General features: G+C 36.9%; 2 protein-coding genes across 5 annotated transcripts; one reads left to right on the forward strand and one right to left on the reverse strand.

Moving 5' to 3' along the window:
• The first annotated feature begins 1,440 nt into the window (after nt 1-1,440).
• Nucleotides 1,441-8,389, forward strand: LOC111246639 (sulfotransferase 1C4-like). Its single transcript, XM_022796555.2, has 5 exons — nt 1,441-1,616; nt 2,262-2,396; nt 6,035-6,289; nt 6,713-7,087; nt 7,423-8,389. Exons 1-5 carry the CDS (start codon nt 1,607-1,609, stop codon nt 7,641-7,643), a joined length of 996 nt encoding a protein of 331 aa, XP_022652290.1. The 5' UTR covers nt 1,441-1,606; the 3' UTR covers nt 7,644-8,389.
• A 122-nt stretch (nt 8,390-8,511) lies between these two features.
• Nucleotides 8,512-13,189, reverse strand: LOC111246640 (uncharacterized). 4 transcript variants are annotated; one of them, XM_022796557.2, is made up of 6 exons: nt 13,046-13,189; nt 12,172-12,269; nt 11,777-11,925; nt 11,282-11,475; nt 10,903-11,044; nt 8,512-10,565 (listed from the first exon to the last, which is right to left on the reverse strand). In XM_022796557.2, the coding sequence occupies exons 1-6, from the start codon at nt 13,068-13,070 to the stop codon at nt 10,214-10,216; spliced, it is 960 nt and encodes a 319-aa protein (XP_022652292.1). In that variant the 5' UTR covers nt 13,071-13,189; the 3' UTR covers nt 8,512-10,213. The 4 variants fall into 4 exon arrangements, with proteins under 4 accessions (XP_022652292.1, XP_022652291.1, XP_022652293.1 ...); XM_022796556.2 differs by having other exon boundaries at nt 12,172-12,275; XM_022796558.2 differs by lacking the exon at nt 13,046-13,189 and adding an exon at nt 12,655-13,013 and having other exon boundaries at nt 12,172-12,275.
• Between the last annotated feature and the right edge of the window lie 6,887 nt (nt 13,190-20,076).

Raw genomic sequence — 20,076 nt, forward strand, 5'->3', positions numbered from 1 at the left:
CATTGCTGCCCTGAAATTATTGATTGAGTGTTTGATAGTTGTTCATATGCCACTTCGAACAGTCTTCTTTGTAGTTCGTTGATCAGCTTAGGGAAACCTTACATCATACGCTTTCCCATTAAATGCCGGAAAACAAAGATGCATAATTTCTTATTTGTTGTGCTATATAGTCGACATGTATCCGTATGAAGCTGATAATTGATATGATTAGCCCCCTTAATTCCACACATAAGTAATAGGTACATGGTAATCGGGGACCATAAGTTCTGAATCTTTAGCATTGGACCTACGTCATCCCCATAGATAATGTGTATATTTATATATCTAAGCTATTGGAAAAACTAAAAGTCTGTTTGTATTGCACTTTCAAGCCATTCATTATACGCTGTATAACACTAAATTAGTAAATAGTATTGTAATAGTAAAGAGTACCCATTGACATACAAAATGTGGTCTAGGTTCGAATTGGACATAGACAGAATTCGTTTCGAGCTGGAAGCCAGCTATCTGATGGAATACTCGACAGAGATACAGAACGCAAAACTCGAAACATAGAGGGTTTATGGTTTTATTTAAGTATCTCGAAGGCTTGTGAAGACCTTAGTCGATTCCACCGAAGCAGTAGTTCATTTGGGTTGTATGCGTGCATTCTGAGCGGCGCTCTCAACTTAGGTGTCAATTATATAACAACTTAAAACCCAATTGGTTTACCTAAGAAATACAGGTCTGGCTAATTGTAATACATGAGCATCTCCATGCGTGAGCTATTAATTTGGGACTCCAAAGAGCTACTTACGTTCGGACTATGCGATCTTATAAAAAAAAAAAATGTCGTTTTACATAAGAAAAACGAAATAAGACACACTGAATATACCTGACAACATCAACACCAGGACCAATAACATTTAACTCCTCAAGATGCTTGAAGATGTATTTTTACAATATTGGCCTCACTTCAGCGAAACATTAACTTGTACTATTAGTCGAATAAATCTGTTCGTCAGGTACGCGGCAAAAGCTGACTAGTAAGAGCGGTGATTGCCCAAGCAGTCCGCAGCTGCCCCCTTCGCAATAAAGCAATCATTTTTTTCATAACAACTCTAAATGATACCAGGGCCCTTTCCAGCATTATGTACTCTTCTCTCAATGCGCTTGCCACTGCGTAATAATTTCTTCATCTCTGTTTTGCCAAAATTAAGGGTCTGTAAGATAGATTCGACAAGACATTATGACCATTATTAAGATTATCGCAGGTATTGATCTAGTTCCATTTTTGTGCCATAATTTGTGCCAGTGTTAGCGTTGCTGCTGCTGCTCGATACTGCGTGAATGCCTAGAGCCATGAGAAAGAGACGTAGGTGAGTTGCGCAGTCATGTGTGTCTATTCCACAAATATGACCTTCGACAGTTCACAGAACGTTCTGTATTAGTTGGAATAGAATAAGGAAGCTCTTCTCGACGATCACAGAGTCATAGCAATTCAGTGGTACCGTAAAGACGGTCTTATACAGCTGTGACGGGATTATGACGAATCCACGAACCGATACTTGGACAATGAAAAGCTATTCAGTGGAAGAAGCCAGTTATTGTCACTGAAAACGCCATCATGAACATCGGTGAGTGTGGTAAAATATACATGCAATACATTAAAATAGTCAACTTTTTGGTTAAGGAACGCTTCATGACACAAATTTTTCTGCTCTAGTTATGATTAAATAATTTATTGACTACACATATATACTACTATAAATTTGTTGTCGTGTCATGGCTATTTAGTGCATTTTGGTGAAATCTGACAGTTCTGTTAACCTTATACTTAATAATATAATAAGGATAATAATAAGGACAGAAAACTCTCATAGAATATTACGTAACGACTAAACAATATGCGATTTCAAAGTAGGCTATAAAGCAATTATTACAACGTATTCATATTTAAGAATGTTGGAATATCCACATACAGTATTGCGCTACCGTACAACGAGAAAAAAAAATGTGATCTTGTTCTGCGAAAGATTTGTCGAAAATATGTAAGCCATGGAAGGTTACATGACGTTTGTCCAAGAGTACTTTAGGCATATTATAAGTGTATTTGATTTTCATGTGATAACATTTATGTGTGACAACAAAATATAAATAACATTTTATTTTTAGCTTAATTTTCTACTGAATACAAACATTTTTGTAATAATATCTCATATGCAACACGTAAACACGATGTTTCAAAGGGTATTAAGTTTAATAATAAGTCACTCGTTTAGGTGATACCCTGCCAGGTCGTGAGGAGCGGATTGTGTGCCTGAAGCCCCTGTACCTCGACTTAGACGGTACGCGATTGTCAAAGACGTTCACAATCAAAAGTTGGCGGGAAGCCATCAGCTACCAGCCTCGACCCGGTAAGTAAAACATCTCATTAAATTATTGCACCGTCACCAGCCGTAGCATAATCTAGGAAGTAAGCAGGTCTTACATAATTGATGCAAGTTTCCCTATTGGCATTATAACCAAGTTAATCTGTTGAGTTCAAGTGTTTTCATCGTGGTCCACCTAAGCGGTACCTATTTGCAAAGTTAGTTCTTTAATGTGAGCCTCCTTCTTGAGAAAATGTCAAAGAATTTCGTAACCGCCCGCTGATAGTTTAAATCGACGTCGCACTTATTTCTAACGCAATTTGCATACGATATTTATTACTGCTTTACTCTTACAGTCTTCTCTTGATTCTTGGCTTTGCATTCTTTTATTCGTACAAAGTATCGTTGCTACTGCTCGCACTATCATTGTATATATTATAGCTATGGCCATTAGATTACGTAAGATTACCAAACAAGAGAATATGTGGCAAATAAACCGGTCATTCATTATCTTATCATTTTAAAATGAACAGACTTCTAAAAATTGGCAGATGTTAGGGTGTGGCCTCTAAGAAGATGCGGTCTCTTTGTGGGAAGAGTGGTTGAAATTGGGAATGTGAGAACAAATCCAGGGTTATTTTTACGTTATATATCTAAACCTGCCTCATTAATCGAGTGCTATCGTCATCGCCACATAGGTCAGGTTGGAAAGGACGTGGCGTCTTGAAAGCAAATAAAAGGCAAAGCTCGATATAGCTATTTCGCGTACGAAAGTAATTTAAAGAAAGCTACTCGTTTTTTTTTAAATATTAGAGATAATTTGTGTCATTAATATTTTAGATACTGAAGCAGTCTTACCAAACTTAAATGTTCGTATAGAAATTTCATATCTAGTCAAAATAGCCTTTTAAGACAATTCAAATCCTCGCTTCCTTTTGGTAGTATAGCAGCTTTCATTGTTTACATTGACTGTGCAGTATGTGTCGTTGACGGGACTTGCGGCAGCGACTCTTGGAGTCCTTGGATGAAAGACTTGGCCATCTAGATAACCGCGTCAGTTTCGATAATCTATCATAATCGTCATGATGATGAAGGTCTACCATGATCGCAAATAGATTTCAAATGTTAACAGATTATTTCTGATAACAGTCGTTTCTCTCGTGTTCTCGATGCTGCAGAATCTACAATAAGTGAGGCTTAGGATTAACCCATCGTAATCCTAGCATGGACGTGTTGAGATAATGGTTTCTTTAGCCTTAGATACTCAATGTCCCACTTATCAATTATAGGATATATTGTATAAAATGAAATATGTAATGTCAGTCATATCTTTTTGCAAATATCAAATTTATAAGAAGAAAAACGCAACCTTGATAAAAAAAGACTACTCTCTATATTTGCATCGAAGTATGACAAGTCATTGGGAAGAGCTCACTCATATCTGCCCACTAAGACTAACTTAAGCAACATTTCTAACAATCAACGTCTCATCGAACAAACTTGCATTAGAGACCTTTTTAGCTATCAACAGGCAAACTGTGATACTTTTACCTTCCAAACACTTATTTCGAAATAGTTTTAATCAGGACATCACTTAAACAAATTTTGCTTCAGCCAACCTACTCTAAAAATTCTAAATATATCCGTGTGCGAGGTTTAGTACACATTTCTATGTAAAACTTTAGGAAAAACATTTCGTAAGAAAAATACCGGATGGACAATTGCTTAGTCTGCAAATGTGGCATTGTGTTGTGGCACCTATGAATGAATGAGCCATTAGACAAAACAGCTTTAGAAGTCTCAAGACTACATCAACGGAGATAAATTCGTCTGGCAGCTCTGCTAGGCGATGTGTACGTCTTCTAGCTGGCCGTCAGGAGCAAAATCATTTACCGAGGAGGTCAATCGCCAGTACGAAGTGGTACAGATTAAGATCCTTTACTTGTTTAGTAATCGAAGTTAAGACCGAAATTTATATTAGCTAGCTCACCACAATGATAGACATTATAGGATAGTTCTGACATTATGGCTTGAAAAACTTTTTATCTTCACGAAATTATTTTAATTTTCTTACACAAATATTGTGTGCTATTGGTCATAGTAATAATGAAACTAGTAAATATAAGTACCTTAGAATTATTATTATAGTTGGCAAGCTAAGTAACAGTAATATATAATTTGAAAGAACTTGTCGAGCTTATGAGTCATTTCTATGTCTCATTACCAATGCCCGTAATAAGAGGTTGTCGGTAAATGTTTAAATCTTGTTTAGGTAATGACTGTAATGATATGATATTTTCATTCTTGTAACATAGTGGCACCCTTTTATGATTTGATATCACAACTTTCTCATAGCCGAATTGTATTGCAAGTGCTAAAAATTACTCTTATGAATTTGTCTCGCTACTCTATACTATGTTGTTCAAAATTGGCGATCTAGACTATTGGGACGCAAGCTGCGCTCTAACAAAAGCATTGTTGAAATAACTTATCGAAATACGTATAAATTAGCGGCACTCCTAAGGACACCGTATATGTGCGATGATATAGCTAAGCAAGCAGCGTGGGTTCGCTGCTCTTGGTGACTTTATTTGAAAAAACCACCGATTCGCCCGACTTTGTGCCACTACAGTACTTGAATAACCAGGCGGTAAGCAGAAAAATAACTCTAACATAGGTTTCATGCTGTAGTTAAAAGATGTACCTGCACGTCGCTAAAAAATAGTAAAGCTCTACTACTGAATGCGTTCCACAAATGAAACAGAACTACGTCTAGAAAATCGACCCTGAAACCTTCATGAAGTTCTATTGATTCTATTGACGGTAAGGAATGATGCACACAAAATGCATAGAAAACCTTGATTTCAACCGTTGGTGACAACTGTTTGTGTTATACGCAGACACTTAAGTTATAAAAATACTAAATAAATTGAGTACTGTTTATACAGCTAAGCACTGTTTGCAACAGTTGACTCTCTCAGCACGAAACAATGTGTGTCTTCGCCAGGTTTCGAACACAGCTTCACTCACGTTTAGCTAGCTAAAACATAACCACTGCGCCATCACCAGGAGATGATATAGTTAATGACACGGCCAAATTGCCTTAGACTGTAGCTGCCCTAACATTCAAAGCATCAGTTTTATAATACAAAATAGAAAGCTATTTGCATTTTCTGTATGTTCAAGTTGTTATCACAATAGGGTCTAGTAGTTTGGTTCCTACTGCCGTGACCTTCAGTATTTACTCCGTGCGCGTGTTTAGTCCTAGCTGACCTTGTCCTATATTATGTGAGAATGATGCAACGTAATCCCGAACGGAAACAACTTGCCTACTACTATTCTTGACCTCAAACATAATAGTACTTTATAGGCACGATTGTTAATTGATGGCTAAAGCCTTCTTTAGAAATTTTTGCAGCAAGCTAGGACCAATATAACCAAATTACTTGTCAGAATTTTTGGGCAGAAATCACAGAGATTCTACAGTGATGAAATTACCATGTTAGCAAAAAAAAAAAACAGAATTATTGATCAGAATGATTCATCTGCTACATTCTAGCTATTAGAGCTAATGCGTCGATGAAATATTTACGTGAACAACCTAGTACCGTAATTTATTAACTGTACTTACAAACTCCGATAATTTTTTCTTTCTTTCTTTATGCATAATCTCGTTTATATAGACGATGTATTCGTAGCCACTTTTCCAAAATGCGGCACCACCTGGACTCTGGAGATTACTTACCTGTTGAACAATGACGGTGTTCCCCCGGCGGACCACCTAGACCGTTTACGAAACAATCCGTTTATAGAAGTTACGGGACAAGAAGGACCACGCAGAATGCGTCGGCCCGGCTGCATCAAGACACACTTACCAAGAAATCTCGTACCATATTCGCCTCAAGCAAAATATATTTATGTCCTCAGAAACCCTAAAGGTACACATACTGTATCTTGACAAAAACTAAACAGGTCTAGGCAGATCTAATATAAAATGGATTATTTTTCGAGTCTTAACGTAAGAGTTAACAGAACATATTTCAACATTTTAGTCAAAAAAAAAAAGGGGGTTCTCAGTATCCTACTCAACTAATATAAACAGTTTCCATTAATCTAGCTAGACAAGTCAATATTATTCTCATGGAATATGGAGTTCATTAATTTTTAAGCCAAAATAGAACGTCCGGCAACTTTTTTCACAAACACATATAAAAGTTTTCGAAGCTTACGAAGCGAAGATAATGCTCCGTGCTGTGCTAGATTTTACTGTATGGGTTATGATCTCCTCACTGTCAGTTATTTTTAAAGCGCGTTTACAACGTTTCGTAAGATGAACAACTTAAAAGATATTGTGTTCACAGACTGTGTGGTTTCATATTTTCACCACCAAACGAAAACGTTCTCGGGATACGACTTTGCCGACGGAAAATTCGAGGATTTCTTCGAGCTATTTATGGCTGGTGAGATTGAATACAATGACTACTTCACACATCTACTCTCCTGGTATCCACAAACAAAGGAAGACAACACCATTTTTCTCCACTACGAAGATATAAAAAAGGACCCTCGCAGTGAGATACTCCGATTAAGCAAGTTTATGGATGAAAATATTTATAATAAAATTCTCACCACGGATTTACTAGATAAAGTCATCAAAAACAGCTCGATTGACACGATGAAAAAGGAGTTCTCAAAATTTGAGATTCCTTTAAAGATGGTCGACGATGACGCGCCAGGTGTGTTTTTATAATACCTTCATCGTGAGATTAAAGCGCTTGCGCATGCAATCAGGCAAATTAATTTTAATACACATACAGAAATAACACTACGATTCCAGTAAATATCCAACAATAAGACGGGAAGAAGCTTATGTTCTCCAACATTAAAAACCAACTAAACGTCTATTTACAAGTTATATATTTTTGGTATAATGCCGATACCACTACCTTGGTAACTTTTTAGTGTTTTTATGCGAACTAGCTAACCCGTCCTACTCTTTTATATGCGAGCTTATTGTTATTGCGTTCAAAAATAAAGTTCAAATAGTTAACCCTATTTTTGGTGCTTACAGGTATTAAAAATTTTATAATGGCAAACATTCCTTCGAAAATTGAAGACGAATCTGTCGCGAAATTTCCCAGTTTTGTTCGAGAGGGTCGCGTTGGCGGCTGGAGAGACACCCTTACACCGGAAATGAACGCTCGGCTTGAAAAAAAAATCCTGGAAGTGCTAGAGCCGGTTTGTCCAGATGTTGTCGACAAGTGGCGTCAACATGGGATCCTGACATCCTAACTGTCTTTCAAATGAAACAATGATCACTTTCACAGAATTGTGATATATTTATTTCTCTATAACAGGCACCACAGAAACTAAAAATAATAACAAGGTCTTTTATATTCAATACTCTTACACCCTGGGCTGGCCAATAAAACCAAATTTTAGAACAGACATAAAGACAACAGTTCTTAACTGCAAAAATAAGAAAGCAAAGAAATATTGTCTAAATCTGAATCTATTATAAAGCCTTCAGGTTATTTAGTTGTTTATTTCTAACGACACAACAGCACAACTTTAAAGAACATAAGCTTACCAAATGATTTACTTTTGTGGTTGAGAAATTTTACCTCAGTCAGTCGTGTATCTATTAGACAGCAAACACGATGATTTAAGGACGATTCAAAAGTACGATCTATTTATCCCTGAATAATCACTAGAAATAATATTTTGTAATGACATCAGCGAACTAATCATATGTCACCTAAGCTCCTCAATGTACGAACACTTTCCAAATGGTCGTCTCGCTTGATGCGCTGCAGGATCGACAATGGTCTGTGAATTATTATAGAAAATTAATGGGAGACGCGTAAAGCAGTAGAATATTTTTCTATTTTTCAGTAATTTACTTTGGTTTCATAGCATTAATCACATGCATCCGGATAGACGCTAGAGGTTAACTATATACTAGGTCCCCTATTTTAAAATAAACCTGACCATTCAGTCGTGTTCCTTGGTAATAAATTCACTCAAAATTTATTGAAGCTTTATATTATTTTTTATGGATTTAGGAAATATCGGATTGTCAATATGTAGTACTATGTAATTAGCCTAATGACAAGTGGTATGTATAAGGCGAAATTCTCTATAAAGACCGAACACATGATTAGGTGATAACAATATCTTTTTTTAATGTTTCAATCGTAATAGCTTTTATTTCTATCGACTTACACTACAGGTTTATATTATTGGACCACGATAATTTTATTGAAATATTCTTCCACTTCATGTTTGTATCGTCTTTAACCAGCTCCCTATGCGGAAGTTATAGGCTTGCATCCGTTATAGGTGCTTTTCAGATTAGAAGGATACTGTCGATAAAGAAAACCTCTTTACCCTTGCCGCCTGATCCCTTACCCAACTCGTCACAAAACTTATGCAGTGTTGCCTAGTTCTTTAAAAACTGATTTTCGTAATCTTGTTTTAGCGCCGAGCTGGCATATATTTCTTAATTGCTTTGCTAAGCGTACAGTCTCTCACAATATACTTAATGATCTTCTACTTCACGAATAAATCTACTCACTCAGAACACACTGACGTACATAATATTGCGCTAGCTCAGCGTATTCGAATCTACTTTTGTTGTTCGATACCCTAATGCAACCACAAATGCCTCTAATTCTTTTTCCGATATTCAAATCTCTTTGGAATTTGAGTGCTGAATCCTCGTTCAAAGGACTGCTTCAGACGTGGGCTTGTGACAAATACTCCATTTTCGCTATGTCGGTATGTGAATATTTAGTGTCTGCCTTTCAAAACGCATGCTTAAATTGAAATTTGTAATTTGTATCCTTTCATGGAGTGTTTCATTTCGAGTTATTACTAGTACGGAAAGATAATACTAGGTATCATCGACGAACTATCACGAATATCACCTCTTTATGTAGGCATAAGAGGAAATGGGTACATTAGTAACATTTTAAACAGACATAATAAATAAATCAGAGTTGAATAACGGACAAAAAAACAACGACAACTGTATGATATTACTAAACCTACTTTGGCAAAAAGTTACATCAGTGTATTAGAATCGCTGGACTACTACGAATATAATTGTTAATAAGCTCAACAAACCTTTAGTCGTCGATTACAAATTGTTCATATTTCTGTTTTAATAAGTAAAGCAGTAAAACGATATGATATTTTATAGAGAATATTTTCTCGAAGAACAAAAAATTCGAGTGGTATATACAAAGAGTTCCTCAAACTATTTTTGAAGTATTCTAATACTAAAAGGTTTATTAAAGCCCGTGCTAAATTTCACTGTAGCAGGAAATTATCTAATTGAAAATTATAGTTTTATCGCTCCCGTATATTAAATAATTAGTCATTACTAAGGCCCGGCAGAATAACATGCGAACATATTCGTCAAACGTAACTCACTTTACTTTTACATCTACTCTTTCGAGTAACATGCGTTGAAACGACGTCGGATTAATGAATTTATTGTAGCGGAGCGAAAGCACTGCGTTTCTTAGGTAAACTTGGGTGAGCGAATATTTAAAAACTTCGCTGTTAGTGAAAAAGAATTAATTGGTTCACATAAGTAGATTCTATTTTTCTCGTTTCTGTAATCTCTCTTTTCTTGTTCTTCGCGCTGACGAACAATCGCTATAGAAAGCCTGTACGGTTGATTAGATAAAATAAACTAGGTTTACTTACCCATTAAAAGAAGAAGCTAGGTCGGTGTTTCCATATCCTTAGTAAATTATAGGAATGCCCCGCAGTATCACTCGTCAATTTTTGTTAAAGTTTCTATGGCGATCCTCGACATTGCGGTATTAGATACATAGATGAGCATATTTCCTCTACATAGCTGTTGTTCTGTCATCTTCTGAGGTACTGTCGCCTTCGCCTCCTTCGTCCTCCTGTTTACAGTTTTCCTTTTGCTTCTGTTGACCTCGTTGGTGCTGGTCGATTCGCCTATCCTGGGACAGTTTCGCCGTTTTTTCCTTGCGTCGTTCCAGTTTTCGTTTTATGCGGTTGTGACGTTTCTTCATTTCGGTTTCCCAACGTCTTCGATACTGTAAGTAAAGTTTCATGGCGATCTGGGCATCCTGTACGGAACTGTGTTCGCCTTCTTGTATGTTCAGGTCAAGGATTTTGAGGGCAAGATTTTTTAACGAAGGCGTACGTCCTCCAAACATTTCTCGAAACGGTCTGCAATTTGTACATCAACGTAAATTTAATGAAGGTCAGTCGATCGTAGCGAAAATTGGTAGGTGCGCCGTATGAGCGAGTAAACACAAAAAAGCCTTGTAGAACAAACGGAGGGAGAAACACAGAACCGTGATTTTAAACAAAATAATTATGTCGTCTTATATTAAAGGGAAATTATGTAATATTGCAGAAGATCGTGCACGCCTTCGCGTATGGAGTAATGACAAACGTCTGAACTCATATATGCAGTTGCTAATAACAGCTACTTTAACCAAAATACAGAACAAATGCTTACATGCGCTTGTATAATAAATAAATAATCCTACGTATTACCCACCGAAATAACGACGTGTCGCGAGTCATTCTATTTGGATGTGAGAGAAACATAACCTCAAAGTCGTGGCGCAAATCGTGTCCTACAATAATACGCTCCTTAAGTAGATCTGACACCTCTTTCTGAACCACAGTTAGCTCTATTCCTGTGAGACAATAATGTACACACGGAATATATCGCAAAGATGTTATACAGTAAGATTCCTTAAAGCGTAGATGCGAAAGAACAATTTATTATGTAAATAGTTTCAAAGAGACAAATTATATGAACAAAGAAAATGCTGAACATCTTCACGATGATTTCACGGATTTAGGCTAGCTGAAAGCTGCAGCTTTAAAAGGTGAGCTGGAAAATAGAAGAATGGTTCAGTTCATAGACTCACCATCCCAGAGATGCTCAGGTCTAATCCCACTGATTGCAGTTCGATAATCTACAACTGTCTCTCGAGGCTTCACGTATTTATCGTAAATGACGTTTCCGTGGATGTTGACCATAGTGATTCGTGCCAACATGTGCTCACGGCCACCGGGACCGACTCCTACCATTTCACAGTCAAGGGCCAGCACCTTCGTAGGGCTGGAATAGTGTTAATAATAAAAAAGATAATTAGGATATATGAGTGGAAGGCAATAGAAATTCTTACTTTTTTAATATTCCTAGCCATTGATATTTAAATACATCAGTGAATACCTAAGTAGACTGAGTTTAAATCAACTTATCTACTTCAATATGACGTTCTATTGATTATCTATGCTGAAACCCTTTTGCTATGGATCCGTGCGGTGAAGGGGATATAAACAAATCGATCAATTAATACGCTAACTTCGCGGGGCAAACTTTAAAAGGAATACGAACTAACTATAGAAAATTTACCAACTTTTGAAGCTGTGATTTGTCTGGCGTTTTTTGACCCTGACGAATCTCAGTAGATTCGCTTTTTTTGATTCCCATGATATCTTTAAGCCTTTCCCAGTTGGCTGACACGCCTTCAGACCCTGTTGGTCTTGACACTACAGTTTTCGCGGCCTACATGTTTGCAAAAGACGAATATAAAATGATCGTCAATGAAATCAGACGATTACCAATCAAATTATGGTTGTTAATTTGCATGTAGAATCGTGAATTTTTATTCCTTAATTTCTCTTAAAAAGGTTAGGAAAAAATACAGAACGTATGGCACCAATCAGATATTGCAACCACCAAATCATCGAAAAATCTATGGATGATCACTTCAGGTCTGTTTATATCAGGAAAGTGATAGAAGTGGCTTACTTTAACGAGAAGGGCCTTTCTTCTCGTTTTTCGGATAAGCCGCTTGTCACGAAGTTTTTCCGCCCGGCTTTTGGTTTCGTTTGACATCCTTTCTGAAACTAGAACTTACCGATTTCATGATATGTTACCACACTGGGTGCTATTTGTTAACATTACAAAACGGTTAAGGGTTGCACGGAGAAACTCAAGTTACTGTTAGGATATGACGATGATTAGTGCATTCCTATATATTTGCTTACGGCAATAGGTCATTTATGCAAACGGTAAGAATCCTACTGCAACTATAATCTGACATACCTGATTAAGTTGTAAAGATACCTCTAGTTCATATTATAATATTATATGCATAAAATGATCTAGAGGGCTTAACGCGCTCCAGTGCCAGCTTGTTTTGAATCAATGAATACCTGTCAGCATAATGGGCACGGTTATTTCTAACAGGTAGTTACGGCTAATAAAATGATTTGTATACGCAACACTTACGACTTCATATTTGCATTAAAAACAGGCACACTACATTATACAGTTGGCATTACGCTTGCTACAGACATCCAGAGAAGATTACGCATATGCGCTCAACGAGCGAGATCAATCTAACTGCTAAAGAAAAACTGTCGCCATTTTTTTGGCGTTATACAATTTTACTTTATAACGAAAACGCGCTGTTCTTCTCTACATCTATAACCACAACGGCTTTTATGTTGTCCGCCTTCGAATATTTCGGACGTCTGCCCAGGCGTTTTAAAGCAACCGGCCAGTTACTGAGTGTTTACAGCAACATGACGCTCTACTGCGCTGCTTCTTGCGGATGAAGCAAAAAACATAAACGCCTCCGTACTTTGTGTTACTATCACCGCGAAAGAGAGATACTCACCTACTGGGCCAGACGTATTGTTCATTTGACCCGTGAACAGTTCGTGATCGGAAAACAGCTTCTTCGTGATCGAATATCGATTCGAACCACATGGACCTGTTTTTGTTTATAGACGGCGCTTCGATTCATGCTTGCTGTCTGCAAACAAAAGAGGAGAAAACAGAGGGCGATAGCATATGCGCGCGGGTGCGTCGATAAAACTGACGCGTTTCCCGCGAAAGCCATGGTAAAACAAAATTTCTGTTACTGCGTATTAACTTTGAGAAAAAGTATTAGCTGATTCTAAGTGGAGTAAGACAGATTGTTGCGAAGAACGCGACTGTTTAAGATGAAACATGCGTTATTTTCATCTAAAATCTCATCTCATAAATGCAGTACATAAAGAACCTATATATGTCTGAGTTATAGTTGATTTATATAATGAACTGTAGTTACAATGAAATCATATTAATAGTTAGTGTAGTAAGTCAGTAAAATAATGCAGTTTAAGCTTATGCCCAGCTTGTTCAAATACCACCCTAACAAAATGTACTAAATTGATCATATTTTCACTATTTTGCGTGATAAGGATTGCATGTCAATATTCGAGTCACATTTGCCAAACAAAAAGAACGCAGATAGCTATGGGTATATGTTTAGAGCCGATCACTTGATTTAAGTAGGTGGAATCCTTGCAGTCTTAGATAGATATGATACTTGTCTTTTAAGCACGATCAAACCAAAGGTGGCGCCTTACAGCTTTACATGGGAAAATATTGTACTGACTTATAGATATCCTAGCACATGGAAGGTCATTAAACAAAATGTTTCAACTTTTGGACAACTATTTGACTATTCATAAGAACACGGACATACTTAGTCCAACACTTGTATGTGCTTTTTAAACCACAAAGCTCACTAAAGCTGCTGCGAACCAAATCCCCAATCAAGTTGTTAGAACAGATTTTTGCCAGAACATTGCAATCATCAAAACAAGAGTTTGATTCAGGTATTATTCTGATGAAATGTATGTTGATTTTTCTGTTGCCTTATCGGTGCATTGCACATGTGTGTATTAATTGTAGTGACTTCCGTTTGTGCTAGAAATATCTTTGGTAACTTCAAAAAGCATTTCTGATATTCGTTCGTTTAAGTCCGTACGCGTACTTCCGCTCTATGAAACTCACAAAGAGGTTAGTAAAATAATTCTTTGAAAATAAAATCACATTGAGAATCGGATTTTTACTACATTCTGAACGGGAAATTGAAAACACGCCGGTTTAACAGCTTGTGAAGTTTTAAAATGGTGCGCCATCGCTATAAGTCACTTTATTTGACTAAGGCGAGAACTAAAACGTTTCTTAACTTCAAGGAAAAATATCGTTGCTTGTGGATGAATCTGGTATGATTTTTTTGAAAGCCTGATCAGGGAAAGAATAATTATCTTCGGATATATATCGTATGCAATTGTATACGAAGTTTACCGAAACTACGCTTACTTTGTCCAATATGAAAACAGCCGAGAACTCTGTGGCCCGCATTATTCAAAAGGATATGGAAAAAATTGCAACGCGAAGTTTAAACGCACAGACTACTTATTGTCCGTATTACATTTGAATACTCATTCACTAGAATCTACTAGACACTAGCCCAAAATGGGTTGCGTTAAAATGATTTTCTTTATACACATACATGTTACTGCCTTGGCCAAAGGCCTATTTTTTTATACAAAAATCAGATTATGACGTTTTTCATTGGTTTACGAAATAGCCTATTAGTACCTCATGAAACGAATCAAGTAGCGGGTGAGTAGAGTGTTTTAATCGAATCAGAAGTGTTCTGCTTAGGTATCTCGGAACATCTTTCTTATTGAGCGCTCGAGAGCTGACGTCGGCTTTGTCACATTGGAAGAGTTAAGAGTATTATTGCTACTGACAAAATCACATTGTGTCCATTACGCGGAAAGTACGTAATAACGACTTCGAAGTGCTAGAGAATGCACCGAAACATGATAGACACGATAAAGTGGATGTACTCATAAATTAGCTTAAGAGGCTATCGCTTAAACTTCAGCCATTTAATGAAAATGATCTATTAATGAACTAAAATTTCTAACTGAAGTTATTTCGAAACAAATTGATATAAATCTATAGCTTGCTCTATAAATCCATGATAAAATAAACCAGACTGGTACCTATATAATATTATTTGATTTAATCGTACAGGTACCGAATTCACTTTTGAAGCCAGAGAAGGAATTGTTTGGAAATAAATAACATCAGCAGATACAATTAATAATTGGGCACTAATTGTGGATTAAAACATATCTCTGTTCACGGCTACTGTTTTATTGGCCGCTTCACTGAGTGTGATTGTTTGATATGAAACACAGTGAAATTGTGTAATTATAATAGGTGAATTTGCTTATGGAGAACTGATTTGTATTTAATTTTATGTTCAGTAATGATCGATTTTAACTTGCGAGCTTGATAAGGGGGATATCAGGTCCACAAACCTTAGAGGAAAGTTATTAAGAATAATAGGAATGTTATTAAGAACTAAGAACACTAGCTTTTAGAATGTTTCAGGAAATGCGTCGCTAGCTTTTATGGAAGTAGATTGGTCTGGGGCTATATAGTTGATGTCACGTGTGTTTAAGCAGAGCTTAGGGTTTGGTTTACGAGACTTTTTGGGGTTCGTTTTGCAAAATAGAAATTTAAAATGCTAAAAATTCGATTTGTAGCGAATAGAATTCAACAACTTTGGAGTGTATTGTAAGTTGAGGTGATCCTTTCGCCTTTAAAAGCTCAAGAAAACCTGCGCAAATAGCTGAATGTTTCTGCCAACAGCAATAGGATGCTAGTTGATTCCAACATAGCTCTACAGGTCTGGATCACTTCAAACTCTGAATAACTCTTTCCTTTAATTAGAGGCAAACCATTTGATTCTACTTTAACTTTCCTATAGTGCTATAAGTAATGACAGCCAGTATATTAGGCAACATGAGCTATCTGACTCATTAATGTGTAGCAAGAATGACACTTGCAGTCTTGCATCGCAAATATAATAGAAGGAAACCTTCGGGACTGGAAGCACAAACACAAGGGGAGACAAAGATCATTGTCCACATTTGGGTAACCATAGTAACAAATATATAATGAAACGTGCCATATGGCACTTGTACTAGGGTCTAAACAAAAACTAACACATGAAAACTTTTTTACGGCCAAGCGTATTGTTCCCAGCTGATTATGATGTTAATTATTTTGTTGCCTTCGCATACTATTACTAGAAATATAAATAATAGAGCGTGTCGAATTAACAAGAAACTATTAATCTATGTCCTTAACATAGGCTAGTTATAGTACACCAAACTCCCAAAACGAAGTAGCTTACTGATCAAGTATCGACTGACTAAATTGATTCATGAAAATCGGTGTATCTTCTCTTTTTCGCATGCTCTACAAAGCGATAAATTCGCATGATTTAAAAAAAAAAGCTGATAATTCGTGCTGCCCTTATCATGTATACATTGATCATCTTAACTACCGCTTGAGAAAGTACCCGTTTCTTCGTATAGTACTCAGACACACGCAAAGCATAATTTTGTCATTTGGCTGTAACTAGCAAGAATCGTCTTTTCTATGGCTTCTCCGAAGGAATCACGTCCTAAAAATGTGGAAATATATAAATTTAAACATACTTTAGTTTACATGCAAAATATATTGGCCTTCTGTAAGTCCGTACTGACTTTACGGCTTGTTCCTTTACGGCGATAATTCGTTTCGTTGTAATTGTGCATATGAGCACTTTATTTTGCCTTTATAATTTAAATAATGGCTGTTGATGTCTCGATACTTTGTCATTCTCAATAGCTCTATTCGATATTCAATGTACTTTACGCTACGCCCTAATGGCGCAGTGAGCATTCGGGCATCTTGTACCTATGACTTCTGTTAATTTGATCTGATTGAACGCTTGTCTACTACAACCAAAGGTTAGCTTACTTTTATATTATAATATATTTTAAATGTGAATGAATTTGTTTATTTTAATAACCATTAACTTTATTTCTGTTATTAGTCAACTTGTGCATTAAAAATAGTCGTTCTTATGACTAAGTTGTTGAGTCCTTATCCAGAGTCACGGCGCTTTCTCGATAAATCTGTAAATTTAAAAAATTTAATTGCCATAAATTGCCATAAAGCGAAATCATTATTTTATCAAGACGCTAGATGATAAATAGAGCAATACTGTTTAGCACATCATTCACCCTTACTTATCATATTTAATTACACTTATTCACCTAGAAACATCATATCATATTATATACATATACATCTAGTATACAATTGGCTCGAACGATCGGAAAGGGACCATCAGACGATCGCCGCCCGCTGCTCATTGAATGTCAAACCTGTAACGACGCACGTGGTAGCCGCTGCTTATCAACATATTTACATAAATACACATTTAATCTATAAATTGCCGTTCTTAAGTCTAAAACATTAAATCATTGTTTCGGTCCTTTATAGCTTTGACTAGGATCAGTCTGATTCAAGTTCGCATAGAATCATTGTCTGTACCAAACTAAAATACGTGATACAAAATGAAGCCCTGACCTTCAAGAATCGCGTATATTCTGGGTTCATGGAAAAATCACGTTGGCAGTTTTCAGGTAGTGTAGGACACTGACCAGCAGCTGGCGTCAAGCCACTCATTATTAAGGACACCCGACCCTGTCCGTCATTTCGTGACGAAGCTCTCAGAGCGCAAACTTATAGAAGGGGCGGTTCATAAATAGATGTCATCGGCGATTGGCTTGTTGGCGAATTGCAGCAGTGGATATGCGATCTGAAAGTCTCGATAAAAGTAACTTTTCGAAATAGTTATGGCCTCTGGAACTTTGCATAGCTTCACAAGAGTATCGACTAGCTGCAGTAAGAATGCGCCGTTCGTTGAAACCACCCCAGGTATTTTGCAAAAAAACCCTTGGCTCGATTTGACCGCTGACCTGTTAAGCTTTGGTGTGTCAAGCTTTTCCAGTACCATGCCATGGATCTATGGTCCTCTGCAATGCCACAGACTTGTATTTGATAGCGATTCAACATTATACTTTAGCGAAGTTTGTTGTTTTAGAGCTGGTTAGCCGTCGGATTAAAAGTAGACGTATTTGCTTGACATAGGGTCACAACTTAGCTGATTTCATGTGTTCAATGAGACTTTGCATGATGTAAAATCTATGGTGGTTCATTGCTTAAGGATACGATCACCTTCTGGAACATTCCGAGAATCACAGTCAATTTTTCCGTAACAACGATTTAGCCCTTTGTTCTCGATAAATACTTGGACTGAATGAACTAGCGGCTAGATGTTAACCTGACGCATTCAAAAATGGCCGTTATTGGAAAAACGTTTGCATCAGTTTCTCATTGTAATTTCTACAGATAAACCTTAGTGTAGTACAAAAAATTGTCTCTGCTACTGTTGTTCTACGGCGAGACTCATACGCTTTGAATGTCCGGCTTTCCCCGTGATTCACGAGAACGATTATGCAACAACCCTAAATGAGGTTATACTTAAGAAAAAATACTCACCCAATTTATTCATCTATTTTTTATGTAAGTCATGAAGAGAGGACCCATATATCTGATTGTTGTACTCTATAAGCAAATAAGCACATCAAGACAGTTACACCAAAAAGCAAAATAACCATGAGTTGAAAGTATTATAGCGTTGTGATGAAACGCTGAATCACGAGTGTGCGTACTACAAAGTGTCATACTTTACGAGTTATATAGCTATACTTATTGGAGATACACATCTTAATGGCTCACATTCAAAAGCAACAAACAACACTAGAATGTCTTTTCGTGTCGTTGGCCTCCGTTTATTAAAAGTATCGGAAAAATCGCTCGTTCGGTGTACATTGGATTAATGTTATGCATAGTCGATGCCTACGCGAAGGCCGGCGCTTTGCAGTATTTGCAAATGATCTTTACAAACGTTGAAGCCTTTTCTCAAGGTTACAGCTAAAGTTATATGTCACGGTATGCTTGCGCTAATAGGACAGTAAACAATGTCTACAGATAGAAATTACGATCGGTAAAATAGCTAGCTGAAGTTGGTTTTTCGTTTGTTTCGAGATTCTCTATTTGAAGTTCTGCCCATCACGTGAAAAACCTAGGCTGCACTCTTTAATAACGCGCGTGGAAACTCCTGAAGAGTTTGGCCACAAAATTGTAAAATTTGTAGAACAGCCCATAGTCTAACCGTAATGGCTACAGCATGGGAACTATAGCTCTGGGACCGGCATATTTTTCAATACAGTGTAGGGTCTGTGGCACAAGATTAAGTGTTCACAGGTTGTGACAGTATTACTTGTATTTCTGATAGTAGATGTACGCTAGTCTCACGGAGAGTATGCTGTTCTATAAGACGTAAAAATGGGTTATGATCATAATTTAGTGAGCTATTTGAGTTACGAAAATAACGATCTTGAGTTGTACGCATGACGAGACCAACGATTCTTCAGAACAAGGATTAAGGTTCGGGTGAAACAAGGAAGACCTCTTATGAAAAGTAATACTTCAGAAACTGCTCTAAAATAGCATCTGACACCTTAGCCTCATTCGTATGACACAAACAACGATGATCCAAGTATAGGTCAGTGGAGTATATGGTTTATCTATAAGTGTACAACTTCCTTGTTAATACATGAGGAATTATGGCGATTTGTCTTGTCCAACTTACAGGCTTATACATTTTTTTTTTTTGGTTTTCTATGCTTCACATTCTTTCTTTTCCTTGCCCACATCGTTCGTTTTACGGAGCAAAATCAAAACAGTACGAACGATCGATGTCTTCACCTGAAAGAAAGTCATAGCTGACGTTCATAACACCAGTGGTCTACTATACGGCAACTACAGAAAAAGGCGTTTTACTGCTTAGTTGGCTATGTCTCCGGGTGATAAAAACACACGTCGTTGGCTCAATAGTCGCATCATCGACGCAGATCTACACGATGTTCTCATTATCGTTATGCTGAAATT

The sequence above is a fragment of the Varroa destructor genome, unplaced genomic scaffold, assembly GCF_002443255.2.
Source record: "Varroa destructor unplaced genomic scaffold, Vdes_3.0 BEIS01000003.1, whole genome shotgun sequence".
Lineage (NCBI taxonomy): Eukaryota > Metazoa > Arthropoda > Arachnida > Mesostigmata > Varroidae > Varroa > Varroa destructor.

Excerpts from the sequence above, each read along its gene's own strand:
- LOC111246640 (XM_022796556.2), bottom strand. The coding sequence starts at position 13,070 with ATGAACAATACGTCTGGCCCAGTAG. Across the intron at positions 12,276-13,045 it reads CAATACGTCTGGCCCAGTAG|TTCTAGTTTCAGAAAGGATG; the intron begins GTGAGTATCTCT and ends GAAATCGGTAAG. Across the intron at positions 11,476-11,776 it reads GACAAATCACAGCTTCAAAA|CCCTACGAAGGTGCTGGCCC; the intron begins GTTGGTAAATTT and ends ACACTATTCCAG.
- LOC111246639 (XM_022796555.2), top strand. Across the intron at positions 2,397-6,034 it reads CAGCTACCAGCCTCGACCCG|ACGATGTATTCGTAGCCACT; the intron begins GTAAGTAAAACA and ends TCGTTTATATAG. Across the intron at positions 7,088-7,422 it reads GGTCGACGATGACGCGCCAG|GTATTAAAAATTTTATAATG; the intron begins GTGTGTTTTTAT and ends TGGTGCTTACAG.